General features: G+C 43.6%; 1 protein-coding gene across 1 annotated transcript in view; it reads left to right on the plus strand.

Moving 5' to 3' along the window:
- Window positions 1-21,609, plus strand: part of GPC6 (glypican 6) — a 1,236,352-nt gene that overhangs the window by 1,209,331 nt on the left and 5,412 nt on the right. The window contains exons 7-8 of the mRNA XM_005909238.3: window positions 2,602-2,738; window positions 16,655-16,830. Of these exons, the coding sequence (XP_005909300.1) occupies window positions 2,602-2,738; window positions 16,655-16,830 (313 nt within the window). The remainder of the gene's footprint in view (window positions 1-2,601; window positions 2,739-16,654; window positions 16,831-21,609) is intronic.

Below are 21,609 nucleotides of genomic sequence, written 5' to 3' on the forward strand. Positions count from 1 at the left end.
TCTTCTGTGGCTCACTGGCCATCGCTGGTGTTCCTTGTCTTATAGAAGCATTATCCCAATCTCTGCCTTCCTCTCCACAGGGCTTCCTCCCTGTGGGTATCTCCGTATCTAAATCTCCCTTTTTGATAAGAACGAAGTCATTTTGGATTAGGGCCCACCCTAATGACCCCATTTTAACTTGATCATCTACAAAGATTTTATTTCCAAATAAGGTCAAGTTCACATTCACGGGCACTGGTGAGCAGAATCCATCTTTTAGGGTGGACACAACTCAACCCACAACAGAAGCTATTGATGATACTCACTGAGATCAGTTATTACTATGAGATGGCTGCAGAATGGTGACTTTTCTGTCATACTTTCAACATTTCTTAGTTGAGGTTTCAGGGATTTGAAGTTTTTTGAATAGTTGTTAAACACAGAGTGTCCATCCACCTATGGCTGGACGGAAATGGCTACACATATTTAAAACAAAAAAATTTTAAAAACCAGTGACAATATGCATACACATCTGTGCTAAGAATGGTGAGCAGAAAAGAACTAGCATCACTGCAGTCCCTTTAGCCAGTCAGAGGGGCTTCTCTGGTGGTTCAGACAGTAAAAAAATCTGTCTGCAATTAGAAGACCCAGGTTTCATCCCTGGGTTTCGAAGATCTTCTGGAAGAGGGCATGGCTACCCACTCCAGTATTCTTGCCTGGAGAATTCCATGGACAGAGCAGCCTGGCGGGCTATAGTCCACGGGGTCTGTAGCAAAGAGTCAGACACAACTAAGTGGCTAATGCTTTTTAGGCAGTCAGACTGGCTGGAAGGAGGGCCAAGGGGGCAGTCTGTGGACCAAAGTCAGCACCAGTGGAGGAAATCAGAGAGTGTAGTTTTTAAGCTACCCTGAGATTTACTGAGTATAAGCCACTGTTTGGAATTTCATCACTTGCAGATTTTTTTTATGCTCTGAAACAAAAATAACATCACACCATTCAAGGATATGTATCAAGGTCTTAGGTTCAACATTCTGGTCATCTTCAGTACCTGACTGGTGAACAGACATTTCCCAGGGCTGAAATCTCTGTCATCATCAGAATCACAAATAAGCAAGGACCAAAAACTGTACAGTTCTGGAACTACTAAGAAATATAACTCGGGACAACATGAAATGCTCTTTTATTTTTTTGTGTTTCCTCTTAAACCTGACAACGGATCGTTGAAGTGTTTTCTCAGATCTGTACTGCATCCACAGTAAACACAGAATACTTTGTTTCCGAAGGCCACTGATCACAAGTGTGAGTGGTCCTCCCTTCTAGGATGCTGTATAGGTCTGCCAGGCTATCACAATGAGGTGTGGGTGGCTTAAACCACAGAAATGTGTGGTCTCATAGTTCTGGAGGCTAGAAGTCGAAAATCGAAGTGTCAACAGGACTGGTTGCTTCTGAGGGCTGTGAGGAAAGGATTTTGTCCAGGTTTCTCTCCTTGGCCTGTAGATGAATGTTTTCTTCCTGCATCTCTTCACACTGTCTTCCTTCTGTGCACACCCCTATGGTCAAAGCCCCGCTTTGTATAAGGACACCGGTGCTATTATATTAGCGCCAACTAATGACCTCATTTTAACTTTCCTTACCTCTGTAAAGATTCCAGATCCAAATAAGGTCATATTCTTGAGGTTCTGAGGGTTAGGACTTGAGCATATGAATATCACAGGACATAATTCGACCTATAACAGCGGCGTTTCCACCAACCATAGATTTTCCCCATGTTCTTATAGACAGAGTAGAACATCGTGGTGTGACTGCATGAACCTTGATTCTTCCTGTGGAGCCAAAATGTTGCTGAATCCCTGTCCTATCCTTTCGGCAGATGAAAAGTCAGAGCTGAGCCTGAAAGCCCTAGAGTTGCTGGTACCAAGCTCCTCCCAGCCATCCAGCCACAGGACTGTGGATTTTACGCCTACTCGTATTTGGAATGACTCTTGTCTCTGCTGCTAGAGATTTTAAAGTGGGTTTAGGGTGCTCCTCATCGTCCAAGAGTGTACTCTGTGGGCCTGTCCACTGGTCAAGAGCAAGGGTCACCAGCAGCTGAATTAGTGACTATATTCATTTCTTGCAGAAACGAGTAGACCTTTGGGGAACACAATGTATCTCTTTTTTCATCCCTTAGGTATTTATCTGACCTCCAGGCAAATGAATCCTGAAGATCAGATTGAGGATGTTTGCAATAGGGAAATACCTATTTCTCCCAGCCGGAGTGGGACCCAAAGCCAGTTGAGATGCCTCATAAGTTTTTTTTTTTTTTTTTTTCCTTATATATGGCAAAACCAATACAATAGCCTCATAAGTTTTTGATTCAAAGGATGGGAGGGCAGAAAAAAATGGAAAACCAAGAGTCAATTATCTGAGAACCCTCTGCCAGAAGCTAGAGGGAAGTGGAGGAAGGAGGAAGTGAGGCTTCCCTGGGCAATAAGTCCTACAGAATGGGTTCTCTCTTAAAGGTGATGGGGAATCTGTGCTCCTCCCATCATGGACTCTAACCTTCCCCTGCGCGTGTCCTGGTGTAGAAACGGACGATGCCCTGCGAGAATGTTCACTCTCTTTCCTTGCTTTCTTGATCAGGTCACAGACATAAAAGAGAAACTGAAGCTCTCTAAAAAGGTCTGGTCGACATTGCCCTATACCATCTGCAAGGATGAGAGCGTGACTGCGGGCACGTCCAACGAAGAGGAATGTTGGAACGGACACAGCAAAGCCAGGTGAGGGTGGCTTGCTGTTCTTGTGGAAGGGATACTGCACATCCAGTCCTGGAAGGCTCTCCTGGCACAACGCTGCAGACCTGTTTATGAAAAAACCAGCGGAGGGTGGAGCGACAAGTCGTCACTTAGCGACAGCTGTTCAGTGACAGGTTTGATGGGCACCTGGGAGCGCTAACTCTCAAGGTGCCATTAAGCGTGGAATCCTTGTTCTGCACGCCGCCCCCGTGGACGAGGATGGAGGGATGGTGACAGATGCCAGGTTACAGATATCTTGAGATCACAAAGAGCTTTTTATGTTCTCTTAATGACTTTAAGGTAGCGGAGCTATTTTTACCCATAGTTAAATTTGCACAGCTTACTGGGGTTTTTTCCATTACAAGTTAAACAGGAAGTGAACATTCAACTGTAATTTTTTTCACCCTGGGAGAAAAAGAAAATACTGAAGTCTGATTCGAAGGGTAAGGGAAAAAGAAAATAACAGACAACCAGGAAAGCATTGTCCTAAGTCTGGTGCCTTAGAAAGTCCCATTGGAATCTCCCGCTGAGAGATGGCTCTGTTTTCCTCCTCTGCTCTGCTGCCCAAGGCTACTGCCCCTTGGTATGGAATTTCTGACTTTCTTGATTCAGCCCAGAAATGGGGTTGGCCTGAGTTGTCATAGGGTGGAGAAGTTGGACGGGAGAACTGGCTGGGAGTTGGCAGGCAGGGCAGACACCGGGAGAGGAGTCCACCCAAAGCCTCCTCAGCAGGGGCGCAGGTGAGCAAAGCAGCTGGTAAATTGGATTCAAGGAATCTTTGGGGATCAACAGGCAGGTGGAAGAGCTAAAAGAAGGGGTCTGTTCTGGGGCCTTATTGGGCATTTTTGAGCATATGAAACAGCTGTGATGAAAACAGAACAAGAAGATTCATGGATATTAAGTTCAGACAGAGCTGCAGGAGGCACGGGTGCAAGTGAGGTGCTCACTGGGTATAATTTCTTACACTGCTGAGTTGCATTTTTAGCTTCTATTGGTAATGGCATTATTAGCCACCCTGGAGAGAGATTAGCAAGAGGAAAACAAGACAGCTGTTGAAAGAACTGCAGTCATTTCAAGTTACCCCCCAAATATCCATGTGACAGTCTTAAATTATGAGGGTACCAAAGGCTTTTCACAGTATCAACAGTGCTGCCCCTCAAAAATGCTTAGTAACTTAGCAGTTTCCGGTCTTCTGTGAAAGGGACCTTGGGCCAGCAAATTCGGCTGTGAATTAACAGCTTCTAATGTGTCTTTTCCTAATGACTGTACAGAAAGACACTGTAAAGGATGACCAGATGGTCTAATGAATAAAGTTGATTTTTCAAGCTGCTCCATTGCCCATCTGTGTTTACCTTTTAGCCTCGGCTAAAATGGCGGCTGTGTTTTGAACTGCATTCCCATGGAGAGTTACACAGGTTACTGTATATTAGCACATGTGCAAATTTTTTTATTATTATTATTTTTATTTTGGCTGCGCTGGGTCTTCATTGCAGTACGTGGGCTTTTCTAGTTGTGGCTCGGGGGCTCTAGGGCACGCAGGCTCAGTGGTCGCAGCAAGGGGGCTTAGCTGCCCCTCAGCATGTGGGATCTTAGTTTCCTGACTGGGGATCAAACCAGCATCCCCTGCATTGGAAAGTGAATTCTTAACCACTGGACCACCAGGGAAGTCCCTGTAAATTCTTACAGAAGAAGTATAGAGAAAGGTCTGCTGCAAGGACTGGGGAGGGGACTGCATTCCATCAAGAAAATGAATGGGGAAGATAAAGACCATGATGTCAGAGCGAGAAGAGCCTGGGATGGTTCAGCCAAGTTCCTCATTATGCAGTCAGGAATCTAGACAGGGTAAACCATTAGTCTAAGGGTAGCCGATGAACTAAGGTGAAAGCTGACATCTCCCAAACCCCAGAGAGTATTCTTTTCACTGCAGTTTGTTGTTGCTGTTTAGTCGCTAAGTCCTGTCCAACTCTTTGCAACCCCCTCGACCGTAGACTGCCAAGCTTCTCTGTCCATGGAATTTCCCAGGCAAGAATACTGGAGCAGGCTGCCATTTTCTTCTCCAGGGTATCTTCCCGACCTAGGGATCAAACTCACATTTAATCTCACAATTTGCATTGCAGGCAAATTCTTTACCACTGAGCCACCTGAGAAGCCATTTCATTTCAATACCCTGACTCTAAACAACTGACAGATATATACTGCCATCCCTGAACTAGGAGAACAAATGAAGTAGATTCTTTGCTCTTTCGTTCGTTCAGTCCATCAGCAATCTTGTTAAGCACACCCTCAGCCCAGGCGCTGTGCAAGGCTCTGTCAATTAAGTACTATGTGATGGCAGTGGGGTGTCACATGAAAAAGCAGAGCTACTGGAGGCAGGACAGTGGACTTTGGAACTTTAAGTACCGTCCCGTTGGCCTGGGGGTTGGGAAAGGACCACATAGCCAGGAGACACACCTGCTCAGTACTCAGGGACCAGATTTGAATTTTATCCTGAGTCCATGAGAAGCCATTAGAGGATTTTATGCAGGTGAGGGAAATCATCAAATTTAATACAATAAAATCATTTGCAGGAATATTCCAGACTTCAACCCAATGTATTAATAAAAAGATAACACTGGCAAATATTTGTGACTCAAATTATACTTCCATTGAAAAGTTATAATTTCACAGGGTTTTCTTAGTTCTCTTCTTTTTACTTCTTCCATTATAATGAACTCTTAATATTATAACTTTATATTTAATAACCTTGTAAGTAGATAACCAATACAGACTTGTTGGGTTAAATTTAATTAAAGCTTTCTTCTCATCCAAATATTAATTGATCTAGGAACACAGGACAGAAGTTGTCACTAAAAAAAAAATTCCACTGAACTATTTTGTAAGTTGAAAAATCTATTTGTAATGCAGACAAGGTATTTTTTCCCTATTTTTGAAGTATGGACTTTCAAATGAAAAGCCTTCTGAAATGTTTAGAAATGCTTGTAAAAAAAAAAAAAAAAAGAAAGAAAGGTTATTCTTGTCACCCTGTGAAACAAAAGAAACAGAACTTTTATTTCAAAAAAAAATCTATTAAGTGTGGAACAGCAATGTTAACTAGCATTGATAGAAATTGTCCGGAGTTTTAAAACTAAGGCCTGTGAGATGAGGCTGCCAGTAACCTAGATATTTCTTCCTCTTTGTACAATATTTCATCCTTCCAATTCCTTTAACCACAGTCTCTGCAGCCCTTTTATCCTAAGTACTTGCTCAGACTTGTCTGCCATAACCCATTTTTCTCCTGATTGCTTTCTGAATGCTGCTCTAAGCTCTCTACTGTACTTCCTTGATTCAGAAGCATGTCTATTTCGTATGTTAACATTTCCAAAATCAAAATGACTCCTACAATAGATATGTCGCTCTGTGTCCCCAAGTATGCATTGTTTTCCCCCAGTATGTATTGTTTTATAATAGCTATTACAAAATGAATATCACCTGTTGAAATTAGTGATGACTTTGACACAGAACAGGATACACACAGATGTGGCTGCTATGGCAACTGCAGGGTAAGAGCGGCTGCGTTGAGGTGATGGTCAAGGATGTATGAGCAGTGTCTCCCCTAGAACATGGGCCCATCTTCATTCCTGCTCTCACCTTCATCCATCTCTGGCAGGTCTCAGTGTGCTTCAGTAGCCCAGCAGGTCTGGAAACAGAAGGTCAGGTAGAAGGAAGAGAGTGTGCCCTCTGATGGGAGGAAATTGCGGGCACACCCGTGACCCTGTCAGCATGGAAACCTCCATTCTGACAACAGGACCAGGTGGTCGGGAAAGGTCCTCATCTGCTTCTCCTTCCCTTGCCACCCTGTTGGGACAATTCTAAAGACCAATGCAATAAAGTCCGTGAGAATATCTGGTAACCTCTAAAGCAGCACCTCTCAAATGGACAGGCTAAAATCTGGGGGGTTTTGTTAAAAAATGCAGATTCTGATTCAATAAGTCTGTGATGGAACTGAATTCTACATTTTTAATATGTTTCCCAGGGAAGCAAGGGTTTCTGGTCCAGGGATCGCATTTTGAGTAGCAGGGCTCAAAGGCAGAGTTGCCAGCTTTGGCACCTAAGAAAAGCGGACACCAAGTGGAACACACTCACACTAAGGATTCGTTGTCAATCTGATATTCAGATTCACACAGTCCTGTGTTTCATCTCGGCAGGCCTCCTTTAAGTTCCTATTAATATGTAAGATATTCCCTTTTTTCAGTTCACGCACAAGCCTTGGGGAACATGTTACGATTTGCTGTTTTCTCTTCACCTTCAAGGATACCCTTGATGTTTCCTTTAATGGGCTTTTCCTTCTATTACAAATGGCAACAGCAACTAGATTAGGCAGGTCGTGTGGTTCATACGGAACATCACGCACTAAAGATAGCTGAGCCCGAGCCAGGTTAAAGTCATCTCGACAACAAATTGCTTAAGCTTCACAAGTGCATCAAGAGGGAATTTTGACTTGGAAATGCAGCACAGCTTTCTCAAGACAGGATACTGTCTCCACAAACCTCTGGTCTCTCATGAGATGCCCTTGGGGGCCAAGAATGGATGCTTTGAATCCCTGGTCAGTACCGCATTCAATTAGTGTCCTAGCTCATGCTGCTGTAACAATGCTGCCATAGACTGGAGACCTTAAGCAAAATTTTATTTTCTCATAGTCTGGAGGCTAGAAGTCAACAAGGCTGGGTTCTAATAAGAGCCCACTTCCAAGCAGTTGTTCTGAGCTGTGCCCTCAAGTGGCGGAGGGAGAGAGGGCTCTGGTCTCTTCCTCTTCTTGTAAGGGTGCTAATTCCATCATAGGGGCTTCACCTTCATGATCTAATTACCTCCCCATGACCCCACCTCACAACACCATCACACTGAGTTTTAGGGCTTCAATCTATAGATCTTAGCAGGACACAAACATTGTCTACAGGGCTTCCCAAGTGGTACTAGCAGTAAAGAACCCACCTGCCAATACAGCAGACATAAGAGATGCAGGTTCAATCCCTGGGTCGGGTAGGTCCCCTGGAGGACAGCATGGCAACCCACTCCAGTTTTCTTGCCTTGAGAATCCCATGGACAGGGGAACCTGGTAAGCTACAGTCCTCAGGGTCACAAAGAGTCAGACATGATTGAAGCAACTTGGCACACACGTGCATGTAGGTCAATCCCAGGTTTCCCAATTCATCCTACCTGTCCCCCCAACCTCCTCCCCACATCCACACATCTCATTCTCTACATCTGTGTCTCCATTCCTGCCCTGGAAATAGTTTCATCTGTACCATTTTTTTTTCTAGATTCCCCACATATGCATTATTATACAATACTTGTTTTTCTCTTTCTGACTTAACTTCACTCTAGGCTCATTTATGTCTCTACAAATGACCCAACTGACATAACCATGTTGAATCACATCACCTGTGTCTTTCATGAGGACTTTGTTCTCTTCACAGGGATCCTTTTTCTAAGCTCACAGATGTTAAAAAGAAAAAGGGAATGTAGAAGATAATGGGATGGTGCAGGAGGAATGTGATGAAATCCAGTCTGAGGCAGGTTCCCAAAGGCTATGGATCCCAGGACAGAACATAGACAATCTCAGAGTCTTCAGGGTTTCTTGAGTTAGTTATAGCCATACTCTTTCTTTTCTCCCTTTAAAGTTGGCAAGACAGCTTCCTGGTTCCGTCCTTGTCAGCTAGTATTTAGCCAGAACTGTGTCTTTTCCGGAGAAGGCAATGGCACCCCACTCCAGTACTCTTGCCTGGAAAATCCCATGGGCGGAGGAGCCTGGTAGGCTGCAGTCCATGGGGTCGAGAAGAGTCGGACATGACTGAGCGACTTCACTTTCACTTTTCACTTTCATGCATTGGAGAAGGAAATGGCAACCCACTCCAGTGTTCTTGCCTGGAGAATCCCAGGGATGGGGGAGCCTGGTGGCTGCCGTCTATGGGGTCGCACAGAGTCGGACACGAGGAGGCCATCAAGAGGCCGGCTGGGAGACAAGGATTAATTGGATCCGTTGGTAATGCAGCTTTTGCCAGGAGTCTTTGCTGTCTTTTAAGGCATCTGATCCTCACAGAAATGACTGTGTCCCCCAAGGAAATCCTCCCTGAGGCCAGGAGGTAAATACAGTAAATTGTAGGAAATAGGAAAAGTAGAAAAATCTAGAAAATAGGTCAGTCACTCTCAGCAGCCACCAAGTGGATTGACTAAGCGAAAAAACTAGGAAGTCATGAGTGGGTACATGCGAGCAGCTGGCAGAGTGGTGAAATGGTGCGTAGTGATGAGAAATGTGTCAGAGACAGCAACTTGGCAGATCTGGAGTATTGTCTTAGTCTGATTGCAGGGTATGTCCAAAGCAGTCCAGCTGTGTTTGAAAGAACTATAAAATATTTGATGTATACGCAGCCGGGCAAGCATCTGGGGAAAGTGGGAAGCCTGTCTGGGATGAGAACAGGCGACTCTCCAACCTGGCATAGCTAAAAGCCCGGTTCCCTTCTCTGGGATGTTCAGGAGGGAAGACCCCACGAAGGCTGACTGCCTTGGGGGAGCAGGATACTGTGTGCCCCTCCTGGAAATGATAAGAAACATGGCTACAGACAGGAGGAAAGAAGCATGTTGTGTCGGCAGCTCGGAGCCCTGGGGCCTGGCTCGTGGGTCTTTCCTCCCTCCCACCCTGGAGTCTGCTGACTCCGGTTCTACCAAGAAAGGATGGTGTCGGCAGCTCCTGCCAATGAGTTGAGAAGCCAAGTCAAAGAGTTTAGCTTCTGTTCACTGGCACAGCCAATGAGCGGTGTGTCCTCCAAGGGTTCCAGGCCATTTCATGCCCCACATCCTCCAGCTGGAGGAAAGCCACAGCAAATCACTATTCTGTCCATGAATCCAGGCTTTAAAGCTTGGAATTGTGCTGCTGTCAGCCCTCCTAAGAAACAGGTTCAGCATTTGAGGGAGCTATGTTAACAACTTAATTTTCATAAGGATGCATTGCAATTGTATAGTGTATTATATTTATCAAGCAATTTCATATCACTTTACTTAATATGGCAGCTTATGAAACAAACAAGGTAAATATTATATATACAGATATATACATACAGTTATATCCCTTATATAATGGCTTTTATATTATATGGATAGTACTGTGTGTGTGTGTGTGTGTGTGTGTGTATATATACACTACTTACTATGTATATACATATATATACTATATATGGGCTTCCCTGGTGATTCAATAGGTAAAGAATCTGCCTGCAATGCAGGAGGCCCAGTTTCAATCCCTGGGTCAGAAAGACACCTTGGAGAAGGAAATGGCAACCCACTCCAGGATTCTTACCTAGAGAATTCCATGGACAGAGAAGCCTGGTGGGCTACAGTCCATGGAGTTGCAAAGAGTCGAACATGACTGAGCAACTAACACTTCTACTTTCACTTTTCACATTATATACATATACACATATAAATATAGTGCATATATATAGTAGCCAAGTTAGTTACCCATAATCACACAGCTGGATTCCAGAGAGATCTCAGGTGTCCTGGGTCAGCCTCTGTGCATTTGACCATGTCTCAGTGTCCCATCTCTTTGAAGTACCTAAGGCCACAGACCACTCCAGCTCAAAAGTCTTCAAGAATTTATAAGTCCGCTTAAAACCTAAAGTCACAGTATGTTTTGAATAATACCACTTTGCAGCAGCCCGGAAAAATGGAGAAAGGAAAAAATAGAAAAGTTCTCAAGAACTTTAGAAAAATGGTACTTAAAAGTTAGAAATTTTAAAACTGTGGTAAAACATATATAACTTGGATTTTAACATTCCTGCCATTTTTCAAGTGTCCAGTTCAGTGGCATTAAGTACATTCACAGGGTTGTGCACCCATCACTGCCATCCATCCACAAAAATCTTCACCTTCCTCAGCTAAAGCTCCACACTCAAACAATAATTCCCCACACTTCCCTTCCCCGCTGCCAGTCCCAGCCACCACCATTCTGCTTTATGTCTGCAAATGTGACTATTTCAGGTACCTTCCATAAGTGAAATTATACATTTGTGCCTCTGTGATCGGCTTATTTCACTTAGCATGATGTCTTTAAGATTCATCCATGTTGGCATGTTGTCGTTTTTGTTGTTGTTCAGTCGCTCAGTCATGTCCGACTCTTTGTGATGCCATGGGCTGCAGCACGCCAGGCTTCCCTGTCCTTCACCATCTCCCGGAGCTTGCTCAAACTCCTGTCCATTGAGCCAGTGATGCCATCCAACCATCTTATCCTCTGTCTTCCCCTGTTGGCACGTTAACATGTGTCAGAATTTTTTTATTTTTTTGGCTGTGCCATATGGTTTGCCAAACTTACCAGATCTTAGTTCCTGACCAGGGATTGAACCTGAGTCCTCGGTAGTGAAAGCATGGGGTCCTAACCACTGGACCACCAGGAATTCCTGTTCTTCCTTTGTAAGGCTGAATTATTTTATGTATAGACCACTTTTTGCTTATGCATTCATCTGTCAGTGGGCACCTGGTTCGCTTTCACTTCTGGCTGTTGTAAATAATGCTGCTGTCAACAGAGAAATATCTATTTGAGTCCTTGCTTTAAATTCTTTTGGATATATACCCAGAAGTGAAATTGCTGGATCAGATGGTAGCTCTATTTTTACTGTTTTGAAGAGCTGCCATACTGTTTTCCATAGTGCTGCGGCATTTTACGTTCCCTCTAGCTTGAGCAGGAGTTGATATTTCTCCATGCTCCATCCATCCCGAGCCCACTGACAGCAGCGTCCTGGGTCCGGCATGCCTGCTGTGCTGGCCAAGTCACTCATCACACAAGCTCCACAGTGATATCCTCCACCAGAACCCCTTCTGGGAAGACTTCTAGTCATATCCTCACCTGGCAGAGGGGCTGGGAAGCCCTGTGTGGCCCTCTTTGTAAAGGCTCTAGTCCCAATCACGAGCGCAGAGCCTTCTTGATCAAATGCCTCTCCATCTAATCCTATCACTTTGGGCATCAGGTTTTCAACAGGTGGATCTGGGGAGAATGCAAGCAAGCCGACCATAGCAGATGAGAAGATATGTAATTCTGCCAAACTGCCAATGATTTAGCCCCTACATGTGGTCTTACAAAATTGAGGGTAACAAAATTGGGAAGCTATGCTTGACTCTTCCCGGATGCCACTTACTTTCCACACCATAGCACTAGGTAGTGGCAAATAGTGACACCTCTCCAGTTGGTCACTTCTGGGCTTTCCCTGCCCCAGTTAAATGTGGAGCCAGCCTCAGAACCTGGGCTCTCTGTAGCAACATTCTCCTCCCTTCCCATGTCTCCCAGAACCATGACGGTACAAAAATGCCCTCACATCAAAGAGCTGGTGCAAGATCTAATAAAGGGAAGAATATTATGGGCTCAAAGGTGCATCCATTCTTGCAGGATAGCTTCCCCAGGGGCTCAGATGGTCAAGAATCCGCTTGCAACACAGGAGACCTGGGTTCAATCCCTGGGTTAGGAAGATCCCCTGGAGAAGGGCACGGCAACCCACTCCAGTATTCTTGCCTAGAGAATCCCCATGGACTGCAGCCTGTCAGGCTCCTCTGTCCATGGGGTCACAAAGAGTCGGACTTGACTGATCGACTAAGCACAGCACACAGCACAAAGAGATCAAACAAGAGAGGCAACAAATAACTGGGCTGGCGCTGAACTGGGCTTCCAGGTGTCCCTCAGGCTGCACTCTGGACATCCACAGATATGGCCTCTGGATATGCCCCTGGGGTGACAACGTGGCCATTTTCTTTTCCAACTGTGTTTTTCAGTGTAAGTTTCCATATAGTCTCTAAAGTTCCCCTTTGAATACACTGAAAGGAAGAAAGGTTCTTAAGGACATAGGTGCATTGTTACTTGTTTTTATTGTAAGTGGCTGAGCATCGGCAGATGCAGTTAGAGGCTGGGTTTCTTTGGCAGTCTTGTATTGTTCCTGTGTGCTCAAACTCCCAAGGGTAGCGTTCCCATGTAAGCTATCGCAGTCGGCTTCTGATAAATGAGTCTCAGCTAGCTGGGCCATGCACACAGCAGCTGAAAGAAACAAAGCCCTCCTCTGACTCAGCACAGGTACAGCCACAGGGATCACTGTTCAGAATGTTAAGGGACAACACCAGAACCCATGAGCACCTTTTAGCCCCTCCGCTTCTGTGCCAGCAGAGGCTGGCCGACCCGTGGGTTGTGTATTTCAATGGGCTTTAGTGATTAGGTAGAACTCACCAAACCTGGCACATATAATTGAATGTCAGTAATAGTCAATCAACGTCATATTTCAGAATGTATATCAGGAAAACAATCTCAGAATCTAACAAAGTTTTATTGGTATACCAGATATATGTAAAGGCAGCATAGAAGTTACACTTTAAAAATAAATATAGCTCCCTGACTCTTCTTCATTTCAATTAGGACATTTTTTTAAGGCAGTGTATACGGTGAAGTCTTATGGACCAGAATTGGCAGTGCACTCTGTATGTTTTATTTTTCATTATGCAATGAATATCATGAATGTTCATGATCATCTTGGTTGTTCAAGATATGGATAAAGACATGGAGCTTATTCAGAGACCTCTAATGTAAAATGGGGCTTCCCTGGTGGCTCAGATGGTAAACAATCTGCATGCAAGGCAGGAGACCCAGGTTCGGTCCCTGGGTGGGGATGGGTAAACCAGTTCGTGTACAAACACATCAGGCATAAGATTTCATTACCTGAAAAATGGCTTAAATATAAAAGTTTCTTTGTGTGTTTTTATTTCTTCTTTTGGAGGCTGACAGACAGAGCCTTTGGTTTTGGAAACTTGCAAAATAACCTGCAGGAAGGGGAAGAATTTTAAGCACAAATATATTGTATGAGTATATGTACATAGGAAGGACAAAATAGAGGAAGGGAAAATTTTTTATTTTTAATATATTTATTTTAATTAGAGGATAATTAATTTACAATACTGTGATGGTTATTCCCATACAATCAACATGAATCAGCATTAGGAATACATATGCCTCCTCCCTCATGAACCTCCCTCCCACCTCTTTCCCCATCCCACTCATCTAGGTTGCCGCAGAGCTCTGACTTTGGGCTCCCTGCATTATACATCAGACTCCCTCTAGCTATGCATTTACATAAGGTAGTGGGCTTCCCTTGTGGCTCAGTTGGTATAGAATCCACCTGCAATGCAGGAGACCTGGATTCAATCCCTGGGTTGGGAAGATCCCCTGAGGAAGGGAAAGGCTACCCACTCCAGTATTCTGGCCTGGAGAATTCCATGGACAGTCCATGGGGTCTCAAAGAGTCGGATACGACTGAGCAACTTTCACTTTCAGTGTATATGTTTCAATACTACTCTCTCATATCATCCCACCTTCTCTGAGGAAGGGAAGTTTTTTTCAGCTTTCAAGGCACATCAGGAGAGGCAGTTGAAGAATGCTAATGATAGCAACTAGGCAGGGCTGCCACCAGTCCATCAGATGCCTGGGCTGGATGTTCTGGCACCCCCCGCCCTCCTTGAAATCTACTCTTCGTCCTTCCAACCTTGGTCTGTGTCCTAAAGGAGAACATTTACATATCACATCAGCTGGATAACCCTTCCTTCTGGTTTCCAGTTGGTTTCAGCCAATGGGAGGCAGCAGCCAGAGGTCAGAAGGAGGGACTGGAGAGGTCAGGATATCATTCCCTCTGCTCCCTCCTTGAGGGACCTTGCTTTGGCAGCTGCAGCATCTTCCGGCCACATTCCGTGGCTTCAGAGCTGGTGCATTCTGGTAACAGCTCCATCCCTTCTGGCCGTTCTGCTGTTGCCAGCCCCAGGGTTCTTCATCACATTGGCTTCCTTCAACCCCGTTCACACCTCTGTAAACTGTCTCTTCTTTAACTCTCTTTATTGCTCCTTTGAGTGTGCCATCTGTTTCTTGCCAGGACCCAGACAAATATAGTGCCTTTGTAGGAATTAGGGGGAAAAAAGCACCCAGATGGGTATGCAAGGGTTCATTACACTATTGTCTTTACTTTGGTGTATAGTGAAATTTTCTAAACTAAAAAGATTCCCACAGAAGAAAAGGAAAGGAAAGAAAAAAGCACCCCTTTTGGTGAATGGTGCCCTGCAGGTGCATTCAGGCTGGCCTTCAGCCCCATCTCCCTCTCTCAGCAGATGACTTGGTGCAGTGCCCAAAATACCCTGCCGAACTTGGAAGCCCTATGAAAGAATGGCGTGCATGCTAAGTCACTAAGTCCTGTCCGACTCTTTGGGACCCAGTGGACTGTAGCCCTCCAGACTCCTCCATCCATGAGATTTTCCAGACAAGAATCCTGGTGTAGGTTGCCATTTAGGAAATGGCATTTAGGAAGATCCCCCCGGATCTTCACCACCCAAGGATCAAACTCAAATCTCCTGCATTGGCAGACAGATTCTTTACCACTGTGCCAACTGGGAAGCAGGAAAGAATGGGCAGGTCCCTAAAAGCTGGAAAACATCTTAAAGAGAAAGTGAGGATTGACCTGGGTCTTTAAAGATATTTGGAACTTAAATGGAAAAGTACATTGCCAGCAAAGATAAGATGAATCCCTGCGGAAGATTGCATAAGGCAAGGAGTGCCCCTTGAAAGGAGAATTGAAGCCTGAGAAAGTAGAGATGAGGTAGAAATGGGCTTGGAGTGCTGAGCCATAAAGTGTGAATTGGAGTTTGTGATCAAACAGGCAATATGATGCAGTGTTTGGACACATGGGCTCTGAAGTTAGATCCATTAGCTCTGTGACTTTGCACAGTAACTAAGCCTCTGTTTTCTATTACACAAAATGGGGATAAAATAGTACCTACCTCCTAGATTTGCTGGGAAATTGAATTTTTGTAATGCAGGTAAAGTGCTTAGCACAATGACGGGCATTAAGTTAGCACCCCATGGAGATTAGATACAGAAGAGTGACGTGATGAAAGCAGTATTTTGTGAAGCTTAGCCAGACAGGTCATTTAGGATGCGCTAGGATGGAAAGACGGAGGTAAGGGGAGGCAAGGAATTCTGAAGCTGCTGTAGCCCTCTGAACTCCAACTCAGGACACAGGAAACAGGAAAGAAGCTGTATGTGTGAGAACCTTGTGAGAGGAGGAGAGGGCCTGAAAGCAGATGGGTCACAAGAGTAAGGAGTCTGGCGCTGCAAGCACTTTGCTAAGATCTTCAGTCTCTGCTGGTATAAACACACATGGGCAGCTTAAGCAGTTGACATTGGAAGGACTGACAATTTGACACGAGCACAAGTTTTAAAAAATGGTGATATAAATTTGACATTCGATTTTACTCTTCTACTCAGTGATGAGTTAGACCCAAGATTCTAGTACAAAATAAAAATCCTAATGGACATTTAAAATATTCCAGTGATCACTGGTTGCTCCTCCAACTTTCCAAAGATGGTTTTTTGTATCCAGAAGTTTGTTCTGATTAAAACCTGGAATCAGACCTCCTCGATTGAGGAAGAGCACCCTCGTACAAGGAAACCCTCTAAGGTCACGTATAATTTACAAGCTCAGGTCCTACTAGCAAAATTCACAGGATCACTGAGTGAGCTGTCAAGTCCTTGACTTAACCATCTTAACGTTTGGGATGGAGGGAGACAGAGTAATTAATTTTAAGGAATAATTTCTGGAAGTCCTTAGATGAGCATTTATTTGTAGGCAAGCCTACATGAGAATTCAGTGCCATTTAGAGACAGCTCTGAAGCCATTTTAGCCATGTCTCTCTCTGGGAAAACGTATGCCTTGTATTCACTGTTTGGCGTTTTTTCCAGGAAACCAAGCCCAGGTTTTGCTGACGTTCGGGTTCACTGTTAGAAAGAGCGTGACAGAATCTGGTTTCAAGGTCCCTCCTGCCTCACCCCAACTGGTTTCTCTCTCTGTGCCCTGCAGGTACCTGCCTGAGATCATGAATGACGGGCTGACCAACCAGATCAACAACCCGGAGGTGGACGTGGACATCACACGGCCCGACACGTTCATCAGGCAGCAGATCATGGCTCTCCGCGTGATGACCAACAAACTGAAGAACGCGTACAATGGCAATGACGTCAACTTCCAGGACACGAGTAAGATAGCCTTTATCAGCACCCTCCAGAGTGAAAACCGTTATAGAAGATCATTCTGTAATTTGTTTTTTTTAAAGAAAGATTTTTATTTTTATTTTTTTTTAATTTTTGTTTTGTATTGGAGACTTGTCATTTAGAGAGCTTCCCTGATTGCTCAGCAGTAAAGAGTCTGCCTGCCAATGCAGGACATGCAAGTGACTCGGGTTCGATCCTTTGGTCAGGAAGATTCCCGGAGGAGGAAATGGTAACCCACTCCAGTATTCTTCCCTGGGAAACCCCATGGACAGAAGAGCCCGGTGGGCTACAGTCCATGGGGTTGCAAAGAGTCAGACAAAATTTAGCGACTCAACATCAACAGAGATGTTTAACAACGTTGTTTTGGTTTCAGGTGTAGAGCAAAGTGATTCAGTTATACATATACATGTGTCTATTATTTTGCAAAATCTTTTCCCATTTAGGTTATCACAGAATATTGAGCATCATTCCCTGTGCTATACAGTTAGTCCTTGCTGCTTATTCATTTTCAATATAGCAGTGTGTACCTAGTGATCCCAAACTCCCAAACAATCCTTCCCCACTTTCCTCCTGATTACCGTAAGTTCGTTCTCTGAGTCTGTAAGCCTGTCTTTGTTTTATGAATAAGTTTATCATAATTTTTCTTTAAGAGCAATGTGTGCCTTGGCTCTTTTGTGTCATTCTTACCTCATCTGCAAAGTTCTTTATAGGGCAGAGAGCCCTGATCTTTCTTTAGGATACGACTAAAATCATAGCTGCTCCTAAGGAGTAGTTTCAGTGGCTGACATTCAACTGTACCAAAACTAAAGTTCAGTTTTGTCTGCCAGTTAATCCTTTAACTACAAGACAGCAAAGTAATGTTTTCCCCTCCCCCTTCCCCATCAGCATTTATGTGTCTGCCTCAAACTTCCATCCTTCCTCCCAACCACCAAGAGAATGTCCTCACGATCACTCAAGATCACTTCAGGGAAGCATACCTGAGTTAGGATTGTTGGGAGGTTCGTCTGAGGCCATGTGTAAAGGAGCTAAGATGAATATCTCATGTGCCATGAAGTCAGTTGCATTGTTCTCTCTCTAATTGTGCACATACAAGACCCACTGACTTGTATCTGAAATCTTGAGTGAAATACCAAAATGCTGATGTAATATTACACATGACTATTTTATTAAGATTACAAAATACCAAAAGTGATTTTGAAAGACTATTAAGTACATGTTGAATGAAAGTAACCATATTTGGGTTTTGTCTAAGTGGCTTCTAGATGTGTAACTATAAAAGCAAGGGTGTTTTTTTTTAGTTTGTTTGTTTGTTTTCTGTTTTGTTTTTTTTTTTTAATATATATTCTTATAGAGAGAGTTCTTGGGAAAAGATTCCTTGAACATAAGATGTGGAGTTGCCAATGATTCTATAATTTGGTCACTGAAGCAAAAGATGATGCTATGTGCTTGAATTAATGAGATAGAAAGAAACAAGTTACAGATGGGAGACATGAAGTCATCTGAGTCTTAACCATCATTCTACTGAGTTTTCCCCTGAAGAAAATTTTTGGAGCTTAATTCCACTTAAAATAACTCAAAAATTAACTTTCTAAGTGCAGGATCATTGCCAACCTGATAAACTTGCTGTAAACTTTCTCAGTCCTCCCAGTATTTCTCTGCTCTTTGCTAAATGTCTCCTTCCCTCTTCAGAAGAGAAAATTACACTAGGTTTCAGCCTTTGCTGCTTCTCCCCTGTTCATTTCTTAGCTTCACTCCTTTCAATTTATCTTTTCTATCTTCTCTGTCTAATAAAGCACTTTGTCATCAGAGAATGACTATTGGATTAAATAATTCAAGGCACATAAGAATTAGTTGATGTTGGCCTTGGTTCTCTCTCCTCTCTGACCTAAAGAGGTTGTATACATATCAATCGGCAAAACTTAAGATATGTCCTGGAGAAGACATCCTGCTCCATTTCCCCCAAAAAGAAAATTAAAATCAGCAACACTCAGTATCACTTTGCTGTAACCTCAGCACCAAACTTAACCTCCTGTTTTAGGATGAAAGTGAAAGTGTTAGTCGTTCAGTCATGCCCGACTCTTTTTGACCCATGGACTATCACCCACCAGGCTCCTCTGTCCATGGGATTTCCCAGGCAAGAATACTGGAATAGATTGCCGTTTCCTTCTCCAGGGAATCTTCCTGATCCAGGGATTGAAGCCAGGTCTCCTGCATTGCTGGCAAATTCTTTACCATCTGAGCCACCACGGAAGCTTATTTTAGGATACTGTCTGTCTTATAAACCACTATCATATCTTATAGTCATCATCACCATTATTGCTTCTGACATTTTTAAAACTCACCCCTTAAATACCTGCATTTGTGATTCCTTTTCAGAAAGAGATGGAGCCATTATTTTTCTCAGCTAGAATTTCCTGTCATTATTTGCTTACCACATTTTTAATATTCTAAATCACCTCAATAATATCTCTGTAAAGGTTATGTAACTTCTTGTTCATAATGCCAGTGTGTAAAACAATTCCCTTAGCAATTGTGATATCTCTGAATTTAATTAATGGGCATTTTCCCCCTTGTGAAAACCACTAAAGATAAACTAGAGAAAATGTTAAGAAGCCGGTATAGTATATTCAAGTGCTCTTATGTGGTATTTTAGATGTCTCATTAAGAAAACAAAAATTACACTGGGACTTCCCTGCTGATCCAGTGGTTAAGACATCGAACTTCTACTATAGGGGATATGGTTCAATTCCTGGTCTGGGCACTAAGATTCTGCATGTCATGTGACATAGCCAAAAAAAGTTCAAAAAAATTTTAATAAATAAAGTTGTGCTGAGTTGAGCCTTGCTTAGTGGGAGGTATTGGAAGAGTCCTGACATCACCTTGGCTTTTCTTAAGTACCGCTGTCTAGCAGCCAAGATGGCACTGGTCTTCTTGGAGCAGCTCAATATATACATCACCATTTCAGACCAGCAGGGAGACATTTAGGGCTGTTGAATGGACTCCATGGAGTACACGGGGGAAATAGTAAATGTCATTACTGTGTTTACCACTACTACGTTTCCTAAGCACTCCCAGGAACATTATCTCACTTATAACACTTATCTCACCCTGTAACAATTCTATGAAGTAGGTAGGATTATTCTCATTTTCACAGGTGAACAAGCAGAGCCTAGCAAGGCTAACTGACTTAAATAAAAGACAGCAGGTTAAAATCTAAGTCGTCTTTGCTGGAGGAATAGTATATTTCCTATCAAGCATCATTGCACACATTGGGTTTGGCGCTCTCACATTTTATCAGGGGGTCTTCACCATCCTCAACAAGGTAAATGTTATTGTCAGTAGGTATTGAGTTGAGGAAACAAAGAAGTTGAAAAAAGTGTCCAAGGCATATTTAATTATTCAGTAAGTAATTATTATTGTGCACCTACTGTATGCCAGGGATCATTAAAGCCAATGCAGATATAGAAATGAACAGTATATACAAAGTGTCTGCCCTTCCTCAACAAGTGTACATTCTCAGGGAGGGAATAAGAAAGCAAAGAGTTAAATAATAGAGTTGCAAACGGGATAAGTACTTTCACATAGTTAGTAATGGATGCTCAGTTGGTAAAAGAATCTTCATGTCAATGCTGGAGACCCAGGTTCAATCCCTAGGTTTGGGAAGACTCCCTGGAGAAGGAAATGGCAACCCACTCCAGTATTCTTGCCTGGGAAATTCCATGGGCAGTGGAGCCTGGTGGGCTATAGTCCATACAGTCGCAAAAAGTCAGACACAACTTAGGAACTAAACCACCACAACCAGTAATGAATGGATGGAGACTTACCTGAGACCCACGTCTGAGATACAGGGTGTAAGAATCATGAAACAAGTGGTCAGAAGTGGGAATAGAACAGTCTCAGAAGGCATTTTGGGCAGGCAGGGAAGATGCCAGGCTGAGAAAACACTAGGTGGATACCTGGGCATTGACTTTAAGCAGAGAATGGCAAAATTTTCTGTAAATAGCCACATATTAAATATGTTCAGCTTGGAGGGCCATAAATGAATGCCGAATTAAACAATCCATAAGTGAGTGACCATGGCTGTGTTCCAGTATAACTTTACATACGGACACTGAGGTTTAGATTTCAGATATACACTATTTACATATCACAAAATAGTATTCCTCATTTGTGTTTTTTCAAACACTTGAATACATAAAAACGATTCTTGGGATTATACAAAGTCATTCTTGAGTGTGTGCATGCTAAATGTTTTCACTCATGTCCAACTCTTTGTAAACCTATGGACTGTAACCTGCCAGGCTCCACTGTCCATGGGATTCTCCAGCCAAGAATACTAGAGAGGGTTGCCAAGCTGTCCTCCAAGGGATCGTCCCAATCCAGGGATCGAAACTTTATTTCCTGCGTCTCCTGCTTTGGCAGGCGGGGTCACTACCACTAGTGCCACTTGGGAAGCCCAGGCTTGAGAGCCATACAAAAACAAGTAGCAGGGCTGCAGGCCATGGTTTGTCAACCAATGGTCGAGTCAGAGTCCATCCTTGCACTTAGGAGGAGAACAGCAGTGGAAAAAGGGCCCAAAGGGTAATAACCCGCCGTGCCTTCCACGATCACTTGCTGCCATTCTCTGACTTCTTACTTCCATTGTTGGTTTTCCTCTTCATTGGTTTCCTTTAAAATATCCTTTCAAAATCCTTTCTAAAAGCATGATATCTCCTGAGAACAATGGCTCTGAGTTTTGAAAATGAGCAAAGAATGAAAGTTGTT

Source organism: Bos mutus, chromosome 12, assembly GCF_027580195.1.
Source record: "Bos mutus isolate GX-2022 chromosome 12, NWIPB_WYAK_1.1, whole genome shotgun sequence".
Classification (NCBI taxonomy): Eukaryota; Metazoa; Chordata; class Mammalia; order Artiodactyla; family Bovidae; genus Bos; species Bos mutus.